Consider the following 25,588-nt stretch of genomic DNA (forward strand, 5'->3'; position numbering starts at 1 on the left):
TACCGCAGGGCTCAGTACTAGGACCATTATTATTTCAGTTTTTTGTGAACGACCTACCTGAGGCCATTCAAAGTAGTGACATCTCAATTTTTGCCGATGATGCTAAACTGTCGGCTTTCTTACCAAAAACCCAGGTTACAGGAACAATTGATTCTCTCCAAAATGACATTAAATCAATTTTTCTTTGGTCCGAAAAGTGGCAACTGCAACTGTCATCTCATAAATGCTTAGCACAGTCGTTTTTTCATGGTTCTGTTCCGCTGTATAACATTAATGATCATGATTTGCATGTTGTTACTGAACATAAGGATCTGGGTGTCACTCTTACTTCAAACCTAAAGTTTATCACGCATATCGCCAAAATTACCAACAAAGCCAATAACATAGCATCAAACATTTACAGACACTTTTACAACAAGAACCCAGCATTCTTAGTTCGAATGTTTTGCGTTTATCTTAGACCTGGGTTAGAATATAACAGCGTTGTGTGGAACCCTTACTTACTCAAGGACATTAACCTACTGGAAGGAGTTCAACGACGGTATACGAAGCGGATACCTGGGATGCACAGCTTGTCATATCCGGAAAGACTACAAAGACTGAACTTGGACTTTTTGGAGCTCCGTAGAATTCGATTTGATTTAATTTTTGTGTTCAAAGTACTGCATGGAATGATCGATGTGCCTTTTGATCAATTTTTTGAGTTCTGTCGTGTTGATGGTTTACGTGGTCACAGATATAAGTTACGGGTGCCTAGACCTACCAGCAACTTGCATGGAAACTTTATTTCTTTCAGGATACCAAAAATTTGGAATTTTTTGCCTAACCAGGTTATTAGTGCAAATACGGTGCAAACCTTTAAGCAGAAATAGATTTGTCAAATTTCCTTAGGAGAGGGGGCGTAAGGTAACCATATTTGGCCATGCTCACTCTCAGCATTAGTTTTTTCTTTGTGTCATGTTTTGATTAATGTATCCAACAATACCTTCAATAAACATTTCATTTCATTTCATCCAGTAATTGTGTTGTTTCATTCATTAAAAGCAAAATGAAATGACAAAAAAATGACATTTCACGGTTTTGCTACCTAACAGATTTGGTTTCTTTTGTTTTTGTTTCAGTTTACATTAAAGTATTTCATTGTATAGTAATTTGAAAATGAAATAAAGGTTTCTTTTCACATATTCCTCCAATCACAGTTTCATTTTGGAACCTAACCCTCACTATAAACAAGGGATTACCGTATTGCAAAATCCATTGTACGAGGGGACACTATTACAAATGGGGGTAGAGAAAAAGACAGAAGGAAAGAGTGAGACAGCAAAAGAGAAGCAACAATGAGAAAGACAGAAAAAAGAGTGAGAGAGAGAGAGAGAGAAGGAAAAGAGAGAAAGCGGGAAGAAGAGAAAAACAGAGAGAAAATTAAGAGAAAGAAATAGAAACAGAAAAAAATTGGGACATAAAGAGAGAAAATGTGCGGTCACCTCTCAAGTCATTTTCCTCATGTTGAGGTTTTTGAGTTTTTCCTTGCCCTCATGTAGGTTTAAGATCAGGGGATGGTGTAATAATAGTCTGTGGTATGTGCAGCCCTTTGAGACTCCTTGTGTTTAAGGGCGTCACAAATAAACCTGACCTGACTTGAGATTTGTTAAATGTAAACCTTATGCCTAATATATACATAAAACAATAAAACAGAATTGTCGTGGAACTCAAAATGCTGACAGTTATGGACTATGCACATTAAATCATAAGTATGTATAGATACCGGAGCCATTTCCCCCTAGTGGGAAGTGGCTAGAGTCAAAAACACATTCCTGACTCTTTCTGGGAGATTGATAGGGAGGAGGGGATTCCCAGCCCCCTCGCTCAACCCAACCGATGTGACCAAACCCCCCCAATTCCAACCCCTAATGCCAAGCGCCAAGCAGGGAGGCAATGAGTACCAATGTTGTAAGTCTTAGGTATGACTCGTCCGAGGCTTGAACCAACGACCTCCCAGTCTCTGAGTGGGCGCCCTACCCCCAAGGCCACCAAGCTGGTAAATCATAAGTAACACCAAATATTAGACAGCACACCAAAGTATATCAGCAGCCGTGTCTTTCTGATAGTTTCCCCCTGACCTTCTTACTTCAATAACCTGAAATTTTGGTTTTGGTGCGCCAACCCAGCATTTTAAGTGGCCCCATCTGGCCACCCCAATGAAAAATTACTGAAGGCGCCACTGTCCCCATTCTGCTTAAAATGTATACCCCAAAGTAGAAATTGTCTCCACATTCCACCATACCCTAAAAAAAATAGCTTAAGGGGAAAGGCCACATAATTACAAACTTTATTCGAAAACATTAAATGCATTGGCAAAGAGCATTCGCCTTTCAGGACTGCAATCATGGTTCACGGGTCCCTAAACTTCCAATGTCGTCGGGGCTCCACTTCCTGTGGTGTGTCTTGGGCAAATACCGCATGGCAGCGCCGATCCTTCTCCGGGCCATTTTTGGGTTGAGGTTGTCTCAACCACATGAATCAGATAATATTGGTTTCCATGGTTACCAGAAGCAGGAAAAGCCTATTGTTAACTTATTTCTAAAGGGTTTTTTTTTCCCAAAGATTTGATATTCGAAGCATTATTCACAGATTACTTGATTTTTCAAAGTAACATTGTTGCCTTTTGAATTAATCGATATCAACAGCAATAACGTTACTGATCAAAATGACTGGTACTTTACCACTGTCTGAACTTTCAAAATAAATTATTCTGTTATTTATTTTTAATGAAATGCTTTTATTAACTGTAACTTAGTAACTTCAAAAAGTATTTGAAATTACTTTAATTTGTTTACAAATAACTAGCCTTAAACAGTAACTATTACCCTAACAATTTCTGAATTCTATAAGTATTTAACTTTAGGTACTTGGGTTGTGATGTGGCTGTAGTTGATGGAATGGAGTGCAAGGTATTGCACGGAGTGAATCAAGGAAGGAAGGTTTTGGGTGCTCTGAGGAGAGTGATGAGCAACAAGAGTATGAGTATGGATGTTAAAAGGGGACTGTATGAGGGTGTGATTGTGCCGACTGTGTTGTATGGTGCAGAGTCTTGGAGCCTGAATGCAGATTTGAAAAGGAAATTAAATGTTTTTGAGATGAAATGTTTGAGGAGTATGTTAAGAGTGACAAGATTGGATAGATTGAGAAATGAAATTGTGAGAGACAGAACTGGACTAGTAGTGGAACTGAGCAAGCGTGTGGATAAGAGAGTACTCGGTTGGTTTGGACACATGGAGAGGATGGATGAGGAGCAAATGTTAAAGGAGATCTACAGGGCAGAAGTAAATGGAAGGAGACCAAGAGGAAGGCCGCAATTGACGTGGATGGATGGTGTTATGAGCGCACTGCAGGAAAGAGGTCTAAATGTAGTTGAAGCTAAAGCTCTTGTTGGTGATTGGAATGAGTGAAGAGGAGTTGTAAAAGGATAGTGGGATGTTTGGCCGCTTTCTAAGGGATGGGCAGGGCACTTGTATGATGCGGCAGGGGTAAACCAGTGAAAGCTGTCAGGCCCTGCTGTTGAACAGAAGAGTGTTGTGTCACCCTGACCAGAGTGACATGGCAGCTTTCTTGTGTCCCGTTTCATCTGGAGGGACGAAAGCATTATCATCTTGGGTGCCGAGGTGCTTAACTTGTTTGGGCATTTGGGTTGGGCATGGTCATTTTTGTGTGTGTTTTATGCTACTTTTTCCTTTTAATTGTTTTTGTATACGTTTTTGTCTTGCTGTCGGTCACAAAGGATATGACCAAGGTAGATAGATAAAATTATTTAACTTTACAGATTTCTTGATTTTTTTTTTTTAAAAGTACTTAATTTACTTATCAGTTATTTGGCATTACGAGTCATTATTTTACTGATTGGTTGGGTGGTTGGTTGGATCCCTTAACGACTTGTTGTTCTGGGCACCATTTCCTGAGGTATGTATGTCTTGGGCAAATACAGCCTGGTGGCGCCCATCCCTCTCCAGGCCAAATGTTTCCACCTGGTCTCAAACTGAGGACCTTTTCAGGCGAATGTGCTAACCAATACTTTTGCCTGAGCAATGTCTTGATTTTAAAAGCAACTTGCTTTACAGATTACTTAATTTTAAATATAACGTACTGATGACTTGGTTTTTGAAAAGTAACTTAGTTAGTCTTTAAATTATTAAGCATTGACAGTCAAGTCTTTACAAAATGCTTGCCTTTAAAAGTTACTTTTAATGATACTTTACCAGTTTCTGCATTTTAAAAGCAACTTACTTTACAGATTTAAAGTATTTACTAATTAGATGTTTTTTCTTAAAAAAAGTAATTTAGTTACATTTTCAATTATTTGGAATTAAGATTAATTTATTAAAGATTAATTACCTTTAAAAGTAAGTTATTTTACTGATTTCTTGCTTTTAAAAGTAATTAACTTTACGGATTACTTGATTAGAAAAGTATTTTTGGGGTAATTTAGGTTTATAACACTAAAAAACACACTGTCGAAAATGTCAAAATAAAATGAAAGGTGTCTAAATTCAACCCATATAAAAATGTATTAAAATGATTGTTGAATGTTCTAGTTCAATTTGTAAAATCAGCTTTCAAAACAATAAAATACTGCCCAAAAACACAACAAGATTATACCTAAAACATGCATTGAATGGAAGCATTAATTAATATTGTTGTTGAATAAATTAGCAAACTTTTTATCTTTGTACCAAACTTGTAACATGATTTTGGTTCTTTCATCAAAAGTATGTTCATCCATTCATTATCTGCACCGCCTATCCTCAGTAGGGTCGCAGGGGTGCTGGAGCCCATCCCAGCCATCTTCGGGCAGTGGGCAGGGGACACCCTGAACTGGTTCCCAGCCAGTCACAGGACACACAGAAACAGACAACTCACTCAACACCAAGGGACAATTTGGATCGGCCAATTAACCTGACATGCATGTTTTTGGAATGTGGGAGGAAACCGGAGTGCCCGGAAGAAACCCACTAAAGGATGGGGAGAACATGCAAATTCTGCACAGGAAGGATAGTAGCTCGATTTGATCAGAACCGTGCTGCGGACACGCTAACAACTCAGCCACCGTGCTGCCCAAGTATGTGCATTCCATTTGAAAACAGATGTGCACATAAAATCAAATGTCAAACTAACACAACAATGTAAAAAAGCTAAGTATTATCATCCATCCATACTTCCGTTGTCACACAGTGTGATGAAAATGTATTTGCCCTCCTCCTGATTTTTGCGTACCTATCACTCACAAAGGTTTCAAACCAATTTTGACATCACACAGAGACAACCCACAGAAATACAAAATGAAATTTTGATTGCATTAACTAGGGCACAAAAAATCAAAACCTATCTGGCCCTTTGTGAAAAAGTATTTGGCCCTTAACCAAATGTTTACGATAATTGGTAATGAGGCTTTCACAAGACTATGGAGGTATTTTGGCCCACTCTTCTTTGCAAAATTGTTTCAAATCTGCCATATTAGAGGGTTTTCTAGCATGAACTGCCCTTTGAGGTCTTACGAAAGCATCTCAATTGGATTTAAATCTGGACATTGACTTGGCCACTCCAGAACCGTCATTTTGAATTTTTGAGTGAGTCAGATGTCAGAAAGCAATTTTCACCGCTGTTGGGCTCCAGCGAACAGTGGCAAACCTTCCCAGTAGTCTTCGACCAACTAAGATTACAACTCATTTAGGAGGTCAGAATAAAAACTTGAAAACATCCAAGGAACTGCAGGCCTTGCTGACCTCAGTTAAGGTCAGTGTTCATGACTCCACTATAAGACAGACACTGAACAAAAATGGCATTCATGGAAGAATTCCCAGGCGAAAACTACCACTGTCGTAAAAGAACGCGAAGAGCCGTCTCACATTTTCCATAAAGCATCTCGATTTTCCTCAAGACCTTTGGAGAAACGTTCTTTGGACTGATGAGTCAAAAATTGAACGATTTGGAAAGTGCACAGCCCGTTACATCTGATGTGAAAATGGAACAGAAAAAACATGATGCCAACAGTAAAGTATGGCAATGGCAGTGTGATGATCTGGGGTTGCTTTGCTTCCTCAGGACAACTTCCTGTGGTTGACGAAATAATGAATTCTGGTGTTTACCAGAAAACAACGTCCGACCATCAGTTCTTGCCCTCAAACTCAAGCGCTCTTGGATCCTCCAGCAGGACAACGATCCGAAACACACTGGCAAGTCCACTTCTAAATGGCTAAAACGAAACACAACCAAATGAAGGTTCTGGAGTGGCCAAGTTAATGTCCAGATTTAAATCAATTTAGATGGTGTGATCTTGGATTGGCAGTTGAAACCCTCCAACATAGCAGATTACAAACAATTTTGCAAAGAGTAGGCCAAAATTTCTTTACCAATTATCGTAAACATTTGATTTCTGTTATCAATGCCAAAGGTGGCCTGACTCTCTTGGGATGAGGAGGCAATTTGTTTTTCACATACATTTTGAAAATATTTGTTTTAGAGCCTAAGCCTAGCCTCTCTTGTGTATAAATGAGTTTACAGCTTATGTTGCTTACATTTTCAGTTGCAGGAAGTTCTTACCAGTACAATTTCCCAATGGGAGATGCTACCTTTATTTTTGTTCATGGCCTATAATAAATGTCCATAATGAATGTGTAATATCTGCGCAAATAGACATTTCATAGATCCCTGTTTAGGTGTAGCACAAACCAGCCTTGGGGATGACCCATAGGGGGCAATGACGGTTCATAGGACAATGTTGTACAAACGAATGCTAGCTGCAGTTAATCGCAAGGGAAAAGGATTTGCTTATAGTCGTGTCTGTGTCATTTTTAAGCAGACTTGTTGAAACACAGCAACAGCTTCAAGCATTTACAAGCATTTTACCCCACATTCAAGCATTTTTCAACCCTTGAAAACACAACATTAAAATTTAAGCATTTACATGAATTTCAAGATCTTGTACAACCCTGCACAGGTGAGATGGACCAAATCTGTTCAACAAGAAAATACAAATGACCTTGTAAATTGACTTCTTCCAAAGTCCTGCTGAAAGAGGCTTTTGCTTATCAAGCATTTTTCACCGAGGTCAGCAAATCAATAACTTGCAAGGAACAACACAACATTATTACACAAAACATCCATTTTATAAATGATCAAAGCTTGTGCACAAGATAATATTCATATTTTAAGAAAAAACGTACAACTCTTTTACATCTGCCGTAATTGCAGTGACATAAAATTCTTAAGCAAATGTATCCGTTTCCTAGGTCTGGGATTGTTTCTTTAAGAACAAAGCTCATATGGTGGTGTACATTTTAAAACATAAAAATAATCTGAATTTAAAAAAGACAAGGGTAGTAGGGCACAAAAGAGAAGTGCATTGAGGAGCAAATAATGATAAAGGTCAAAGCTTTCAGTAAGCCTACTAATGGTCACATCAGTCTTTTGCCTTCTCATAACATTAGACTTTATTTCCCATAAAATTTCTTGTTGAGCAAGAAAATAAGCAGGTTGACGTTTATTGTTGCCCTGTCAAAGAGTTTCATCACCGCTACGCCTTCGTACTGTAGCTGGAGGAGATCCTAATAGATAAAAAAAGGAAGAAAGAAAAAACACACAAAGACAGTAAATAATAAATGAAACCATTTAAAATATCCACCACTCTGTCGATCAATCATACCTGATATTCTAACTGTAATGTTTCCAAGTGTACCCCCATAAACTTCGCCTTCACATCAAAGACTCCAACAGCCTCGGAAGGAGAAATCTCAAAAATGGCATTCTTGAACCTATGAGAAGAATAACAAATATTACTGTTTAACTTCAGAGTGAAAAAAACCACTCAACTAAAATGCTTCAAAATAAAATATTTCACCATGATTTTTAAGTCTGAGTTAATTTAAAGATAAATTAAGGTTTTAAGTACACAAACTTTTTGGACCCCTCAAGGCAGGGAGCAGGGGCCACGTGGTGGATAAAGCCACTCTTATGGGGGCCAGACTAGTAAATTAATGTCATAAAAACTGTGCCTTAGCTGTAGGCGTGGGGCTCTTTTGGAGGCGGCACAACTTAATTCCGATTATGGTTATCGAAGTTTTTTTTTTTTCCTCGAGCTTTGGAGATTTAATCTCTTATCGTGTTAATCAACTGTGCATTTTAAACAAAGTCAAAACAACAATTGAATTTATTTCCAATACAGTTTATGTAAGTCAGGAAAACTCATGCAAATTGGAGAGTGACAAAAATAGCAAACACACGCTAATTTAAGTAAAAAATAATAACTGTTTGTTTTTGAGACGAATCTTTACACATATTGGTATAAATAACCGTCATTTGTAGTTTACATATTCAGTTGGAGGAAGTTTTTTTTTCAGGGTCTGTAGACCGTTTTCACAGCCCTATTTAAGTATTTTTTAAGGACTTTCAAAGCCAATTATCCAATTTTCCCCGTACCATTAAAAAAAAAAAAAAATCTAGTCTGAAACATGTATTTTGCAGAGCTTAAATATGATGAATAACGATGGATTCTTTTTAAAGTAAAACAAAACAAAAATGTGAATGACGCAGCGTCGGAAATACTCCACTCCCTTGAAATGGTTCAGTCCACTTGATTCCCAGCACCGCTTTCGATATTTAGTTTTTCTATTATTACTGTGTTAGCCTGGAGAGGGGTGGATGCCACCAGGCTGTACATGCCCAATACACACCACAGGAAGTGGTGCCCCTACAACCTTAGTGGTCAAGGAAGACACCTACACCTAGCTACTTATGGCAATGGCAGTGGCTACATAATAAATAATAGTGTTTCCATAGTGCAGTGGTTAGCGCATTCGCCTAGGGGGTGATGATGCTTTATAGGACAATACCGTACAAATTATTGCCAGCTGCAGGGAATCATGAGGGAAGAAGAAATGCAATGGCAGAGTCAAGCTGACAGAAAGCAGTGTCAGCTTCATTTTTAACATGGCAACAATTTCAAGCATTTCACCCAAAATTCAAGCAATTGTCAATCCTTGAAAGCCCAACATTCAAATATAAGCATTTTCAAGATTTCAAGTACCTGTATCAACCCTGTATTCAAGTCTTTTTATTTTTTTTTTAATTTGAAAGTATTTATCGGAATTTGGGAACTTTGCTGTTAGATTTTTTATCCATTCCAGAAAGAAGCAAAACTTCTGTAAACCTCTGAAAAGACACCCTGGCGATATTTTTTAAATTCAAGTGCAAAGCCATAATTTCTAATTACTGGGGATAAAAAGTGTAGTTTAGTATCAAATGTTGCGGTTGAAAGAGACATCCACACACATCACATGAGTGCAATCGTATTTCCTTAAGTTGAGAATCTGCAACTTCTATTTTAAGCAGATTATTATCCGCATGTGTGCATCCTCAAATGTTCTCTTGTTGACAAATGGTAGTCAGCAAATACAGATACATTAGGTTGTTTGCTTTGGGAGTGGCACCTGGCTTTGGCGACATTTCGTGGACATATCTAAAACTGCAGGACAAAGTGATGCGGTTTATTTTTCTCTTGTGCTTCTCTCTGCATTGTATCGCCGGCCAGATTGAAACAGGTGATCCGGCCCACAGGACATATGTTTGACACCGCTGCCTTGAGGCTTACATTTGTTCTCAACCCTGAAATTTGAAACAACTTTTTGTTGTTAATACATCGATATCTGACTTGAGGCAGTGTTTCTCAACTGATGGGTCAGGACCCAAAAATAGTTCGCAGACCCGTTTTCAGTGGGTCCAGAGCCTATTATTGGCGAAATACAGCAAAGAAGAAAAAACAGGGGCAATTACACTCTTTAACAGTATATGGCAATAATGCCTTGCTTGATCTCTTCTACCGGTTCAGTCAATTGGCCTGTTTGAGAGGACCGCATTTTATTTTATTGTATTGTATTTTTGTTGGTTTAGTTTTATTTTTCCTCTCATGATAATGGGTCCCAAAAAAGTTAGTGATAAGGGGAAGGGAAAGTGGGGAAACAATGATAGAGTGAAAGAAGAAAACCATTGCAAAATACAAAAATAGTGTATGAGTTTCTGCCATTGAAGCGCTGATGGAAGATACAGTAAATGGTTCGAACATGTTATATTTTTAGTTATTTTGATCAGTATATTAATATTTAGTTACGACATAATTAAATAGTTATCAATTTTTAGGTACACGCTTTATTCATATTTTAAATATCTTGTAGTGTGTGGCCATTTTAAAGCAGTTTTAGGTGGGGGTTCATATGGAATGTAGGGTTATATGCGAGTATATAAGGTACTTAAAATCGTTTTTGTTTTGTTGGTCGTTGCATTTTTTGAGGAAAAAAATGACAATATGTTCTACTCACTCTGCTTTAATCTGCAAAATCCTTTCAATTTACAAGTGGATTTTTTTCTTAATTTGGGTCGCAGCTTGTCATTAGGGTGGAATAGTGGGTCCTCAAGTCACACCTGTTAAGGACCAGTCTCTTATAGGCATCCAACTGCTTTCTTACTCGGGCAACATGCGATGAAAAAGTTATAATTTATTTGAAGGACCATATGTATTACTGTTAACATAAGAATGGATATGGTCCTTTTTGTGCTACGCGTCAGTCCCTTCCACCGTTGCATGCCTTCTTGGGTTCATATTAAATATTACTTTTGTAATGTGAGCAAATACATCCATCCATTATCTGCACCGCTTATCCTCAGTAGGGTCGCGGAGGTGCTGGAGCCCATCCCAGCTATCTCCGAGCAGTCGGCAGGGGACACCCTAAACTGGTTGCCAGCCAGTTGCAGGGCACACAGAGACAGACAACTCACTCGATTGTTCACACCTAGGGACAACTTTAACCGGCTAACTGACCTGACATGCATGTTTTTGGAATGTGGTAGGAAACAGGAGTGCCTAGAGGAAACCCACCCAAGCATGGGGAGAACATGCAAACTCCACACAGGAAGGTTCGATCTCAGAACTGTGCCGCACACGCAATAACCACTGCGCCGCTAAATATCTGGTAGTCACCTTTGTTAAGTGTTTTCTCAACCCTTAAAACACATTCTAATCTTTGTCCTTGTACTAGCCTTAGGTGCAAACACATTTTTTAGACAGGTGCAGAACTTACTGATTTGGCTGCAGGTCTTCTATTGAAATCAGTACCCCCTTCTCATACAAGCGCGAGGCAGTGTATTTCTGTGAAACTTGTTTACTCTTCTTAGCTTTGTTGGCACCAGGCTTTGACAACCTTGGAAGAAAATAATAAATCACAATCGAGCAAAGATATTTTAGGTTTAAAACTGTGATGTGATGAAATTAAAAGAAATGTGACAATACTTACTTGCCCTTACTGCCTAAGTTGTCCATGCACGTCTTAATATACTGATTGTATGAATCGATTTGCACGTTATAAAACTTGGTCTTTGAATTCAGAGCTGTGTTGGTTTGCTGGAGTTTTACAAGTTCAGCTTTTCTGCGTTGGCGATAACGTCTTTGATTTCTGATGTCCTATAATATACAGACACATTTTAAAGTGTGTAGAACGTGGACTTAAATAAGTGACCCAAAAAATTAATTCAGTGGTGCATATAAACATTTGCACAATTCTTAAATGAGAAAAAGATGTTACGTATTGTTGTTTACGACCCATCAATCAGTTAAAATTAAGTCTTATTGTGTATCTGTTTTTAGATAGATAGATATAGAGAGATACTTTATTCATCCCTGAAGGGAAATTCACATTTTAATGGGACACTGTGTAATATTTGACCATCAGATGGCACTGTATTGTGTAGTTCAACCAGAAACAAGGGATACAAGGCACAAGGAGAAATACAAACCACGGAGACTCATTTTTTTGCCCGGTCTTTCACAAGATGATTATTTTTTGGGGTACCCTTACCAGAAAGACTGCGGACAATCATGTCAGAACCCCCTTTGGATAGATATTTTGGAAGATAATCTCCATAATCAAGTTGAAGGAATGTGTTGCATACAAAACTGTAATGACGTACAACTTGGAGCGCAATAATACATTTGTTGTACTGTTGCACACCACTTATGTGCACCACTGATAGCATTACATTCTTTGAACCTTGGCTATGTCGTTGATGAGATCTTGATAGCGGTTCTCAGGATTCACTTTGCCTAGTTCCGCTAACCGCTCTAGGTTACTTCTGATCTTCTCCTTTTTTCCCTGCAATGTTAGGCTGTCATTCACCACTGGTTTGACTTGCTTCATCTTCTCTGGTGTCTTTGCATCACGGATAGCCCTCCGCTGCATGGCACGCTGGTAGTCTGCTTCCTGTAAGTGCAAGAAAATTAAGTATGCCAGTGGAGCCGCAATCATTTTACTGAACATGACGCTTGTCTTTTTGTTACACGCAGGACAGAAAGCTTGCGTCAACAATTTTGTGTCCTCAAAGCAAATACATTTCACAATCGCATGAGAGAAGAAATCATCAAACTGCGATGTGCAATCTCATCCTAGTATAAATAGCTTTTGAGATGATGTTTTGTCACAAGATGCTGATTACACCGCTTTTGATTTTTCAGTGCAATGCTGAAGTGGATCTGGCTTGTTTACTGTCATAACGCATGGAAGCTGAGAAAAAAACATTGTTGTGTATTTTGACCTGATCTGGGCCAGCTGATGAGTCTAGTATCTCTGTCAGGGTTTCCCCGGGCTGGAACCTGATCACATCCACAATCAGCCTCTTAGTGCTAAAATGACATGACAAAAGATGTTATGAAACAGTAAACATTATTTCTGAGTATGACTCTAATGTTACAAACATACTTGAGTAGAAGCGTTTTGGCATCCACCTCACTATTGGCCTCACCAGGGACATCAAATTTGTTTGTCAATGTAAGTGAAACTTCAGTCTTGCCCATAACTTCTTTGTTCGGGTCACCGGGCGGGAGAGGATTTTCACCTGTTCAACACAACATTACACAATGTCATATAACAAAGACCATTTACATTGCCTAAACTATTTGTGATTTATTTCTGCATATGTTCTAGTATATATATATATATGGTGAACCCAAGTCCATTTTTTTACACATGACATGTCTGATTTCAAGACCTTGCTGTAATACCCATTCAATGAAAGCCTCAGGCTCAGATAAATCGTTGGATGTCCTTATTTAGGACATTTGGTGTAAAACCAGCATCGAACAAATCTTTTGAGTTACTCTCTGTGAAGAAGACAAGCTGGGAGTTCCAAAAGCACATGTAAAATTATCTTCCTGATTGCTGTTACTGATTCATTTTCAACCACGTATCCTTTTTTAGGGCAACTGATATGCTGGAACCTCACCCAGGCAGGTTTTTGCCATTAATGTAATTTTTTAATGACAGCGATGTTTATTACTGCATCGGACGTCTCTACCCTTCCTTTTCTATGTGTTTTAAGGATACAATGTTCTTTCTGAAACTTTAAAAGATCACTTTGAGAGGGTCCACCATGCATTTTTTCCTAAATTGGCTTCCCCTGATCACTTACTTCAAAAACGTGAAACTGTTGCCCTCCTAGGCACATGCCAGATTATATTACCTTGTATTTTATTGATGATGTTGTGTGTATATTTTTGAGTACACACGCACATAGCCAAACACATAAAAACTAGACGATGTGGTGGGGTGTTCCTGTGTTTATTTGTAAGCACTTGTATCCTATGCTGTCGACAATCTTCATACAAGCATTTTTGTGAGGTCCAATTATTTAGCAAAATCACCCTCCTGGTAAAATTTGAAAATTGAGGTTTTCTTCAGCTTAGTCCCTCAAATCAATTTAATTTGTAAGGCTCAGGCTGGGCCGGGCTTAAATACTCGCGGGCCGGGTCGGGCCCTCTTTTTTAAGGCCTGATCTTACCTCTCGTCCTATGCCTGTATATCTACAGAACAACATATTTTGTAAGCCTTTAAAATGAGTCAAAATTGAATGAGTTAATTGTAATTGTGCTTCCTGTTGTAATGAAAAAAAACCCTAAAGCATAGATTTCACAATCAAAGAACTTGAAAAGCCTGTCAAATTGGCAGCACCTACTCTGTCACCTGAACTGGACTATTCATTCATTCATTTTCCAGCCGCTTTACCTCATGAGGATTGTGGGGGTGCTCAAGCCCATCCTAGCTGACTTTGGGCAGTAGGTAGGTGACACTTTGGACTGGTTGCCAGGTAGTCACATGGCACAATGACACAGAACCCCACTCACTCAAACCTACGGACAATTAGTACCTGCCAAACAACATGCCATGCATGTTTTCGGGAAGTGAAAGGTAAGCTGACTCCCTAAATAAAACCCACTCAGGCACGGGAAAACAAGCAAGCTTCACACTGAGGCCAGCAGCTGGAATTGAACCCAGGACCTCTGAACTGTGAGGCAGAAGTCCTAACCAGTCACCCACCGTGCAACCACAAAGACTAACACTGGACTTTTGACCAATTGGTAGTAGTTCTGACACATAACTGGGTCCAGAAATACTTGAACATAAAAATATCTTATTATAATGTGAATGGTTTTCATGCCTCTATACACATTCATACTAAAATCTAAACAAGTATGACCAGCAGTGAGGATTTTTCACTCTCAACCAAACCTGAGAGCCTTTCAAGGCAACCACATTCACTTTGTTTTTTTGCTGCATTTCAATGGCCAACCAGCTTCATTTCATTTGTGCAACACTGCAGACGTTTATATCCACCTACCAATTAGAGACTCTACAGTAGGAACCTCCCCCAAGTCCTCTAGAAGCTCATGGATGGGATCATTGTGCTCTGGAGCAATGGCATCCTGATGATCCAGAAGCAGCTATAGCAAAGAAGAATCAGTGAAAAACGAGGCCCATCATGCAGGTGATTTGGGAAAATTATATCAAGGATAACTCAAACTTACTGTGTGCGTGTTGATTATTTCCCCGATAGAAATGTAAATGACAGGTTTTGTGACTGTGACAAGGTCAGAATACTGATCCACATTGAATTTATCTTCAAGTAATGGGACGTCACATGCTGCCGAAAAATACCGCCTGCAAATGGAGAGGATAAGAAAATTTAATGTGCAAAACGTAAAACGTGCAAAGCGTAATATTAGACTGGTTGTGTCCGAACTGTGGTGAAGGAGCCATTCATACCAATAGCCGTATTTCAGCGGCCAGTAGCATATAATAAAATTTATATTTGCCCCTAAAAAGGTGTTTTATTCACTGTACAGTTGTTACGAATTTCCAAACATAACATTTGGAAAGTTGCGGGATTTTTCTGTTTTATGTTTTTTATTGCATTAAGTTTGTATTGTTATTTTCTATGTTCTGTCTTATATTACTGTATCTTTTTTCTTTTGTTTTTTGAAAATAATAATAATAATCATAAAACATAAAAAAGTATACACGCACACACAGGTATATACTTTTAAGCGAGTGCAATAAAAATAAAATGGTGGTTACCCATGTATTTGCCCCTCTAAATTTCCACAAAATTACTTTTAAACATTGTACAGATTTTAATACATTTGTTTTTCAAATTTGAAAAGTAACAACATTTTTCTGTTCTGTGTTCTGTTCCGTGTCCTCTCTGATCCGTTTTTGTGTGTTTCATTTGCAGCGTTCTGTTCTCAAAACATATTGGTGTGAGTAAATAAGTAAATGGCCCTCTCTATGCTTTATTATCTCAATGTAATACTTGCATAGAATTTTTATTTGACAGTTTTTTTTATAAATATCTAAAAGATTTCCTGTATATATCATGTTTATGGTTTATACTGGCTGAATAAATTTTAAAAAAATACATACATTCAGAGGTTTTCAAATGGAAAAGGAACAACATATCTATGTTGGGATTTTTTCCCCTGTTCTATTATCTGTTTTTAACAAAACCATATCAGAGAAAACAAAAACAAACCCAACCAAAGCAAACTACAAAAAACAAATTGATGGGAGTACGAATTATTTCCATTGGTTTGGTCCACAAAGTAAATCGTTTAGACGCCACTGTGTAATAAAAATAAAAGCGAGTGGGAAAAATACAACAAAAGTTCAACCATCTCATTTTTCTGAAGCAATAAATATCACACCTGAACTTTTGGTAAGAGTTGCTGAGATATTCGTTAATAGGATTGAGGTGGGCATTATCGCCGAGAAACATCTTGTTTGAGGCTGCATGCTGCAGCATCTTGGCTATTGAGCCTAGGTTTCGCCTCTGCTCAGTGGTTAGTTGACCACCTGCCGACATTTCAATGATGTCAAAGGCATCAGGGGCAACAATCGCTGGGTTCATGTAACGGTAATACAGAAGGTTCCCCACGATCTGAAAAAAAAGCAAAAATGTTCAGTTACAAAGAGGTTCTTCAGGATTCCAAAACTTCTAATAATCAGTTGTTATTTATCGAGGCTAAAAGGAGAACAGGAATTTGTTCCAGCTGTATAAGAACAAAAAGAAAAAGTAAGAAAAATATGAATATGCTATCTCACCTTGAGACAACAGCTAGGGAGTAGAAAGCAGGTTGCCTCAACACCGAGGAATTGGTAAAGTGGAAGAGGTAGATGGGTAGTTAGGAGACAGCAGAGAAAACAGATTTAATTACGAAATATGACGTTTAGAAAGAAAAGGGTACGGAAAAAACAGATAAGGAGTGCAAAATAGTCGATTCATTAGTAAAAAAAAAAGACAAGGTGCAGCAAAAAATGAAGGCTTGTGACAGACTGATTGGTGTAGGTGGGTTTCACTAAATTATAAATCCCCTCGCTTGGATAGGATCTCATACAAATATTGTCATATTTGGGGCCATGATGTATGTAGAATTAAAGTCAGCAAACCTTAAAGAGTTCATCTTCTGTAGCATCTGGAAACTTCTCATGGAGTGTGTCTTTAAGGACTTTGGAGATAAAACGCATCCCATAGCTAAATGAAACAATAGACACAAAGTAAGTGAAAATAATTTCGAAACATGTTGAAAATGTTTATGTAATAATTCTGACTAAAATAAACTTACGGAATTGTATCGACAGAAACAATTATAGCTGAGAGGAACTTATCAGTGACCATCTTCATGCTCTTGATAGAAGCTTCCAGTCTATTTCGAACTTCCTCATGGGACATTGCCTGTTCAGGCGTTACGTCATATGGCAGCTTGCTGTAGACAACAGATAGCCGGAACAATAAACTCCGAGATGATCTTCATTTTTAGTCGTTCGAAAAGATAGTTTACTCAAAGAGAGCTGTGGATCGCGTGAGCCTTTTGTATTTTTGCTGGATTTTAATTTCTCTCTTGCTGAAAGTCAGATGATTTGAAGTCACAGAATATTATAAAATGTGATATGGTGGCTTGAAAAACTCTTGAGTAACACAAAAGGATTACACTTATTAACTGCTATGAAAGCTAAACCTAAAGAAAGCCAAACTACAAATTCATCAAAAGCATAAAATCATCATTGAAACTACAAATCTACCCTGGAACATGTTAAAGAAAACATGTCAGCTGAATTGTGGTAAAGCAAGACCAAATGCTATGAATAGAGATACATGGAGGAAATTGGTAAAGTCCTCAAATGATATATACGGAGAATTTACCGAGGGATATTATTCTAAGCATAACATGGACAAATAGTGACAAGTCTTATGGTTCCCTTTCCATCCTACGTCATTAGCCAATCACCACAGGATGCGTGCACATTGTTTAGCCAAAACAGCAGGGAAAAAAAAAAAGTTTGAATGGAGCAGTAAAGATTTTTAAGTTGAGATGCCTTTTTAGAGTCGCTATTTACAAAAACAACAGGCCCAGCTGTTGTGTGCAAGGGTGCACTTTAAAGCAATTTTAAGGAACACCATTTTTTTTGCAACTCCCCGAGGAAAGAAGCATTTGAAAAAGCACTGTGGGACCCTGTGGCTGCAAGCCATTAAAAGAACTGACTCGACCGAGGCATCATTAGAAGTGCCTGCGTTGGTGGTGCCCATTTCACATCTGGTGAGTTATCATGGTGATCTGGTTTGGATTTACTTAAATTCCAAATGCCTTAGTAAGTGTAAGTAGGATAAAAGTCAGGGAATTTAAGTGTTTTCTACCAATGCCTAATATACACTGTACGTTTGCTAAAAGTATTTTAATCATTCTTACCAGATAAAAGACCGGGCTTGTATATGAGGCAAACAAGTCACACACAAAAGCTCAATTAACTGGCTTGTATCATTGTGTAGCGCAAATAAAAATAACATTTTGTTTTTGTTGACTTTGATCTTGGTCCTTGAACCTACTTTGTGCTTATTTGAGATAGTGCTATTTAAGTCAAGTCATTTCAAGTCAAGTCATTTTTATTTGTATAGCCCTAAATCACGAAGAGTCTCAAAGGGCTTCACAGATTACACTATATTACACAGACTATTTTTCAGCCGACGAGAAGAGTAGGTTATTCATATGCTATGGAGTAGAAGTGAGTTGCAGGCAGTTTGAAATCCGACCAAGTATTCAGAAAACAGATCTGGATTCAGCATTAGCTCCGCATATGTGGGGAGTTATCCAGTAACAACTGCAATATTTAAAAAAAGGCACAAACAAAAAGGAGGTTAAAGTTGCCTGTAATCGTGTTAGTGTGTTGTTATTTGATGGAAACAAATGGGAACCAACCTTAACCCAGTTATCAATTCTATTTCAATGCTGATAATCTTCCCACCATCTCACCTGGCCTCTCCAGTTTGTGTTTCCATCTGATTGACCCAACTCTTATAAATGTCCACCGGGTCAGTCTTAATGTTAAGCGTTTTGTCGTCCATGATCTCCTTTACAACTGGCGCCAAGATCTGTCTCAGTGCGTTCTGGCCTCTTGCACCTCGGTGGAAACTCACCACCATCTTTATGACCGTTGGATTTCCTGTGACAATCTCCTTCATTTGGTCAACTTTTGATCTGAAAACAGTGAATAAACATTGATGTTAATCCAAACCTTTTAGTCTTTATTTGTTCTGTTGGCTTTCTAGAATAAAGATTTTCAAACCTTTTTCATTTTAAGCACTTTTTAAGGACTTTCAAAGCCAATTCTCTAATTTCTGCCGTATCATAAAAGAAAAATACGGCATGAAAACATGTATTTTGCAGAGCCACAAATATATCTGCAATTTACATTTGCTATTTTAAATCTTGGTTGTGAATTTATTAAGACATGGGATTAAGATCTTGAGTAAATAGCAATTATATATATATATATTTTTTTTTTTTAGAAAAATCTCTCCCCAAATAGGTGTTGGGTAAAAATGAAATATGTAGCTTACATTTTTAGTTGCAGGAAGTTTACCACCGGGAAACGCCATCTTAATTTTTTGCATTGCCAAAAATTCATAAATTATTCTTGCCCTAATGCACTAACTGTGGACGATGACGCTTCTTAAGACAACGCCATACATACTAATGCAAGAGGCTGTTAATCACGAGAAAGGAAGAAAGTGGGGAGATTTTGATTGCCTTTTTGGACTCTTTGTTTTTTTCATCCTAATTTTTCATTACTGTTCATTAAACCAGCACCTTTTCGTTCTTACAAAGAATGACAATACAAAGGAAATTATTATTATTATTATTATTATTTTTGGAGAATACATTGGCTCCTTGTTCCCTGCTTCCCTGAATTTTTGGGTCCACTAAACCTCTAAATGTGACATCACCAAGTCGTTTGCTGTGTGACCAACTAATAGTTTGACCCGCACCACTATTAAGAAAAATAGTGAGAATCCCCGATATTGTTAAAAAATGATTAGATCACTCACTTGATTTCCTCCTGCAGAGCAGTCATAAAAAGCTTAAGCAGTAGGTACTCCTCTCTCTGGTTTGAGGCATAATTATACAATGTGAAGATTACAGAATCCATAAACTTTGTCGATTTGTTCTGAGGCATCTGGAAGATCAGCTTGGCAAGATATGTTGGATTGGTCTGAAAAAGGCAATGTGTTGTTTACAAATAAGGAGAGAGGTGCAAGAGATACAAAAAGTATTAACATCTCATCTCATCTCATCAGCCGTACCACTTATCCTCATTAGGGTCGCGGGGGGGCTGGAGCCCATCCCAGCAATCATCGGGCAGTGGGCGGGGGACACCCTGAACTGGTTGCCAGCCAATCGCAGGGCACACAGGCACAGACAACTCATTCGCTCATTCACACCTAGGGACAATTTGGACCGGCCAATTCACCTGAAATGCATGTTTTTGGAACGTGGGAGGAAACCGGAGTGCCCGGAGGAAACCCACGCAAGCACGGGGAGAACATACAAACTCCGCACAGGAAGTCTGGAGCTGGGTTTGAACCCACGACAGGTTCCCATGACATGAACTGTGCCGCACAAGCGCTAACCACTGCGCCGCCGTGCTGCCTAAGTATTAACATACAATGTAAAATTCTATGCATTGAAATAGTGCTACAGGATACATTCCTAGACTCAATTTTGGTAACTCAGATTTGTTTTATCCATCCATCCAACCATCATCTGCACCACTTATGCTCAGTAGGGTCGCAGGGGTGCTGGCGCCCATGCCAGCCATCATTGGGCAGTGTGCAGGGCACACGCTGAACCAGTTGCCAGCCAGTCGCAGGGCACACAGAGACACTTGCTCATTCACACCTAGGGACAATTTGGATCAGCCAATCAACCTGACATGCTTGTGTTTGGAATGTGGGATGAAACCAGAGTGCCCGGGGGAAACCAACGCAAGCACGGGAAGAACATGCAAACTCTACACAGGAAGGCTGGTAGCTGGATTTGATCCTATGACCTCAGAACTATGCCGCAGATGCGCTAACCACTCAGACACCGTGCTGCCTCCAAATCAGTTTTTTTAAATAGGGGGAGTAAAATTAAAGTAGGACAATGTGTTTGCACTCATTTGTAAAGGGGAAGTGGCGAAGTTCCCCAAATTATTGTTGTTGTAGCTTTAAACAATACTCCCAAAACTCTTGGACGAATGTTATTGTTATATAAAATCAAATTTGATGACAGACCACCATTCCAAAATGTTCCAGGTGGATCAAGCATGACATTGGCCATCCGAAAAAAAAAACAAAAAAAAAACCTATCTATTGTAGTGTTAACTACAGTAAAGGCAGTGGCATGTTTTTTTATTCCAGTAGGAGCAAATACTGATAACTGTTGCCAGAAAGCCTCTGGGCCTCTGCTGAAATGTAAAAAAAGAAATAAGGCATGGAAAAGTTTAAGTTTGAATGTGATTTCTTTAAAGCCACACAGTATGCAAACATGTGTAGCGTACCTTACCTTACCCTAAAATGTTAAACATCACAGTAGGGTTAAGAAAGTTTGAAAATTATTTGAAGTAAGTTTGCCTATAATTTATTTTTAAAGAATGCACGCATAAATATGTAATTCAAACCCATGATCTTCAAAACACATTTTCAGTTTACTGATGCAAATGGTATCCAAGTTGTACTACAATATTACCTGTAACAGGTAGAAGAGGTGCTGGTAAGCTTCCAATTTGACTCGTTTTTCCTTGCTGAGGGCCTTTAGACCGCCTTTGTGTTTGTTCATCATCATCATTTCTGACAGCTGACCCTTGTTCTTTTTTGTTAGCTTCTTGCTGTGAGACACCACCTCCTGCAGGGTGATTTTGTTCTTTACCAGCAAGCCGATCTTGATGTCCATGAGGTTCAGGTCGTTCTCCAATTGCTGATTGGAACGTATATTAGTGACCACTTCCTCACGGAGCCGCATCAAATCCAACTCCTCCTGGAAGTCCTGATCACTGTGGTCCAACAGATGCACAAACTTCCTCACCACTGCCATTGGAGGATTTTCGGCACTGACTGTGAAGGAATCAAGTTATTCAGTGAAAAAAATAAAACCAGGGATTTGTTTGCATAAAATTTGGATTTCCGTCATACTCAGTGTTTTGTAGTCATCCCTGGCCTTGTTGGCTCTGATGAAAGCCTGAATCTTCACCACATCTTTGTTCTGTAAGAAATACATAATGTACATCAGTTGGCCTTGCAATACTCCAGTTTATTTACAGTACACGAGCCAATTGAAATCAGATTGCAAGGCCAAATTAAATTAATCCACTGTCTTCTGATCCTCAAGTTAATGCCAGAGGATGTTTCAGGCAAATATCTATGACATTATATGATTTAAACCTCAAATTAAAGCATAACCATTTCACTATACTGGGGTGGTATGTTGTTTTGAAAGGCATGATAAATATTGTTGTATTTCATCTTTACATTCCCCAAAAAATAATGTCATGGACACATCTAAACTGAAAAATAAATACTACCATCGATGGATCATTTTGTCAGGTGTTTGAACACAATATAATATACAGAAGTTTGAATGACACAAATGGATGTTAATTGTAATTTACTTTAAAACTATCTGTATCTCATTTCATTTAACCACTTGATAAAATATATTTGAGTGGATTCAATATCATTTATCTAATAGTGTATATTTATTTCATTTTTCTTTATACTTCAACTTGTCATGTCACCCATCAGAATACAGAACATCCCACCTACAAATAGAGCTCCTTTTACCCAGGCCCTCCCCTCAAATTACCAGCCAAACGTGTAAATGTAACACTTACGTGATCTTTGAAGTACTTCAGGCGATCCCTGTACTTTTTGCGAGCTTGATGCATTCGAACCATTGACTGGATCTGACACAAATTAAAATGTTCATGATTAAAAGTACACTTCTGATGAATTGATACATTAACCATGGTAATATTATTTCACCTTCACAGCATCATCACTGTGGTCTTCTAAATACTTCTTGCGGTCCTTAAAGTCCTTCCTCTGTTTGTAGCCTTTCCAGTGAGCCTGGAAAAAGTCATTCCAGAGCTTAATGATTTGCATGTATCGTCTTAATAGTTGACAATAAATTCTCATATGTCTTTCTGAAATTCTAAATAGGGAAGATACACAGCACTGCTATAGCATGTCTTCCTTCTTGATTTCTTGCAGTAACAAAATATATAGGTATTATAACATTTAAAGTTGTCATAATCATGCATGGTTCCTACAGCTGAAAGCAAGTTAAATTCAAGGCTTTTTAAGACTTCTTTAATGCATTTTTAAATAAAACTTTAAGACCGAGCCGACAAAAAAAAAAAAAACACAATTGAAACAAACAAACCAAAAATCACCACATGAATTACAGGCAATTTTAAACAAATGTTTATTTTAATTCTTTTTTTAATTCACATTTTGGTCCGGTTTATATCTTTCCATCTGAAAAATATAGCACTCTCCAAGGTTTTAGACATGGAAAACTGTAAAAAAAGATGTTTTCAGTACATACAGTAATGGATCTTCAGTCAAAACTGGCAGAGAATCATTTATAACTAGTTCCATAGAACTCTTCTGCTACATTGATGAGCATTTTCATCATGAATCAATAAAAAATTACTTTTTTACAGCACCAGGGCCCGAATGGAGAATGCTCTCAAACCTGCGGATCTCTTCTTGGCTCTTGGGATCACTAGTAGATCAGCATTTTCAGAGCGAAGGCTCCGGACTGGAAGAGTAGCTCAAACCCAAAATATTTATTAAAAAATGTTGTTCTGAGTACTTCTAGCTGTTTAACCATGGCATAATAAATGTGTAAAGAGACACCTCACTACTTCAATCTTCAACTATCGCTGATTCACTGCTTCACGGATTTTGAATAGAATTGTCTTTATTGTCATTGAATTAACGTGTCATGCATTGTGTTCTGCGGCAGTCAGCACACAGCAAATGCAATCACGGGGGCAGTGATGGAGGGCTGTGTGTGTTGGCGTGAATGTCTGTGTGTGCGACTGTGATGGGCTGGGGTATGCTGTTGGTCAAACGCCGGGGTGGGCGGACGCACGAGTCAATGTGTCTACCCAAACCTTTCATTAACCTCCATAACCGAGGAAATACTGTAATGGTAAATTGTGATTGTTCTAAAGCTATTTATAGTCATTTATACCATTATACAAATCATCTTACAATGTGTCACAAAAAAACATTAAGAGGTAAAAGTGGGTAAATTTTCTTTACCCCACTACCAATTTATTAAATCAGATTTTTGTGCCTGCACAGAAACTATTTTTGTAAAGAAAAATGTAGGGGTTAACTTGCATCCAAATGGTTTTGAGCTCACCTGTATTTGTGTAACAGCCGGTTCTTTTGACTTTAGGTAGTCCATCCGCTCCTTTAGGCCCTTCCTCACCAGGTAGCCACGGCAACGAGCTTGCAGCTTGGTAATGAGCGTCTCATTAGCTAACCATAGCTGCTCTCGGTTGTAAGCTGTGGTTACCCCAGACACTACAGACTGAGGTGAGTAATTAAAACAAAAAGGTTCATAATAGCTTAACGGTAGGAATTATACAGAACTGCAGGAGGGCATCCTACCTGAATTTCCTCCTTGTTGAGCTGTGTGTTGTTTTGTATAAAACCCTCTGGTTCCACCCAAGTACCCTCTTTTGAATTCAGGTTGTAGTAGTAGTTATGGCCACCTTTCACCCAGTGTTGTACCCACTCACTGCCGTTATCACCTGGATAGCGTGAATGAAGTTTATTTGGGCACAGCACAAAAAACAGCATCAACCACTAATTCAGATAACAAAATATCGCACAAAAAACAGCAACTCGTGACTCGTATACCAATTAAAAGCCAAAGAAAATCTTTTTTTACAAAATGGTTAAAACATTTCAAACTTGAGTGACTAACTAGTATGATACCACCAAAAACATCTTGATAAATCACTCTTCTTTAGTACATGTATCCAAAAGATGTATGGATTTTACTAAATTGAAATAAATATGGGACATTTTCAAGGTCAGCATCTAACTCGTTCCATAAATGAATCGCTTTTTTTCTTTTCAATGTTGTGCAGGAATACTGGACCTTAAAGTTATGGATTCCCTTGAGATAATGCGTGTATAATTTCTGTTGGGAGTTAAAAATGAAAGTATATTGAAGTTAGTCATAAATTACTTTAACCTATTTTAATAGTCATGAATGACATCAGGTGATCAGACCTCCAACACATCTACTGCTTACAGAGTTGGTACACCTTTTTCCTATCCAAATTTGAGCACTTTTCAAGGACTTCAAAAGCCATTTTTTTTTTTCGATTTCTCCAGTACCTTTGCAAAAAGAAATCCGGTGTGAATCATGTAATTTGAAGATACATAACTATATCTGTGATTTATATATGCATTTTTTTAATCGTAAGTGTGCATTTATCAAGATTTATAGATCTTGAGTAAATTTCAAATATATTTGTGTAAATATTTTTGAGAAAAATCTTTACATAAAGTAGGTGTTGGATAAAATGAATGTAAAATGGAGCTTACATTTTTGTTCCCATTACAATTTACCACAGGGAAACGCTACCTTCATTTTTTTGCATGCCCCATAATACATTTCCATATTTGATACATAATCCTTGCAGGAATACATATTTCATAGTGCCCTGTTTAGGTGTAGCATGCACCTCTCCCATTTGGCACAACCCATGCTAAGCAATGACACTTCACAGAAAAATGCCGTACAAAATAATGCCAGTTGGCATTAATCACGAGGTAAGAAATGTGATGGCAAAGCGAAGTCACGAGAGAGCAGTGTCGC

The 25,588-nt window shown here is 38.2% G+C and overlaps 1 protein-coding gene across 1 annotated transcript in view; it reads right to left on the bottom strand.

The window, feature by feature from the left end:
• Window positions 1-7,140: 7,140 nt before the first annotated feature.
• The window catches only part of iqgap1 (IQ motif containing GTPase activating protein 1), a 61,807-nt gene continuing 43,359 nt past the window's right edge, over window positions 7,141-25,588 (bottom strand). Inside the window, exons 18-37 of the mRNA XM_088334098.1 lie at window positions 24,367-24,509; window positions 24,116-24,286; window positions 22,723-22,806; window positions 22,572-22,643; window positions 21,874-21,943; window positions 21,431-21,795; window positions 19,750-19,913; window positions 18,674-18,898; window positions 16,991-17,131; window positions 16,815-16,899; window positions 16,073-16,305; window positions 14,897-15,029; window positions 14,710-14,812; window positions 12,795-12,930; window positions 12,631-12,718; window positions 12,090-12,299; window positions 11,337-11,503; window positions 11,124-11,243; window positions 7,697-7,805; window positions 7,141-7,598 (exon numbers count right to left, since the gene is read on the bottom strand). Coding sequence (XP_088190224.1) covers window positions 7,485-7,598; window positions 7,697-7,805; window positions 11,124-11,243; window positions 11,337-11,503; window positions 12,090-12,299; window positions 12,631-12,718; window positions 12,795-12,930; window positions 14,710-14,812; window positions 14,897-15,029; window positions 16,073-16,305; window positions 16,815-16,899; window positions 16,991-17,131; window positions 18,674-18,898; window positions 19,750-19,913; window positions 21,431-21,795; window positions 21,874-21,943; window positions 22,572-22,643; window positions 22,723-22,806; window positions 24,116-24,286; window positions 24,367-24,509 — 2,933 coding nt within the window. The 3' untranslated portion in view covers window positions 7,141-7,484. The remainder of the gene's footprint in view (window positions 7,599-7,696; window positions 7,806-11,123; window positions 11,244-11,336; window positions 11,504-12,089; window positions 12,300-12,630; window positions 12,719-12,794; window positions 12,931-14,709; window positions 14,813-14,896; window positions 15,030-16,072; window positions 16,306-16,814; window positions 16,900-16,990; window positions 17,132-18,673; window positions 18,899-19,749; window positions 19,914-21,430; window positions 21,796-21,873; window positions 21,944-22,571; window positions 22,644-22,722; window positions 22,807-24,115; window positions 24,287-24,366; window positions 24,510-25,588) is intronic.

Source organism: Urocampus carinirostris, chromosome 4 (assembly GCF_059441175.1).
Source record: "Urocampus carinirostris isolate Australia breed hairy pipefish chromosome 4, RoL_Ucar_1.0, whole genome shotgun sequence".
Taxonomy (NCBI): domain Eukaryota; kingdom Metazoa; phylum Chordata; class Actinopteri; order Syngnathiformes; family Syngnathidae; genus Urocampus; species Urocampus carinirostris.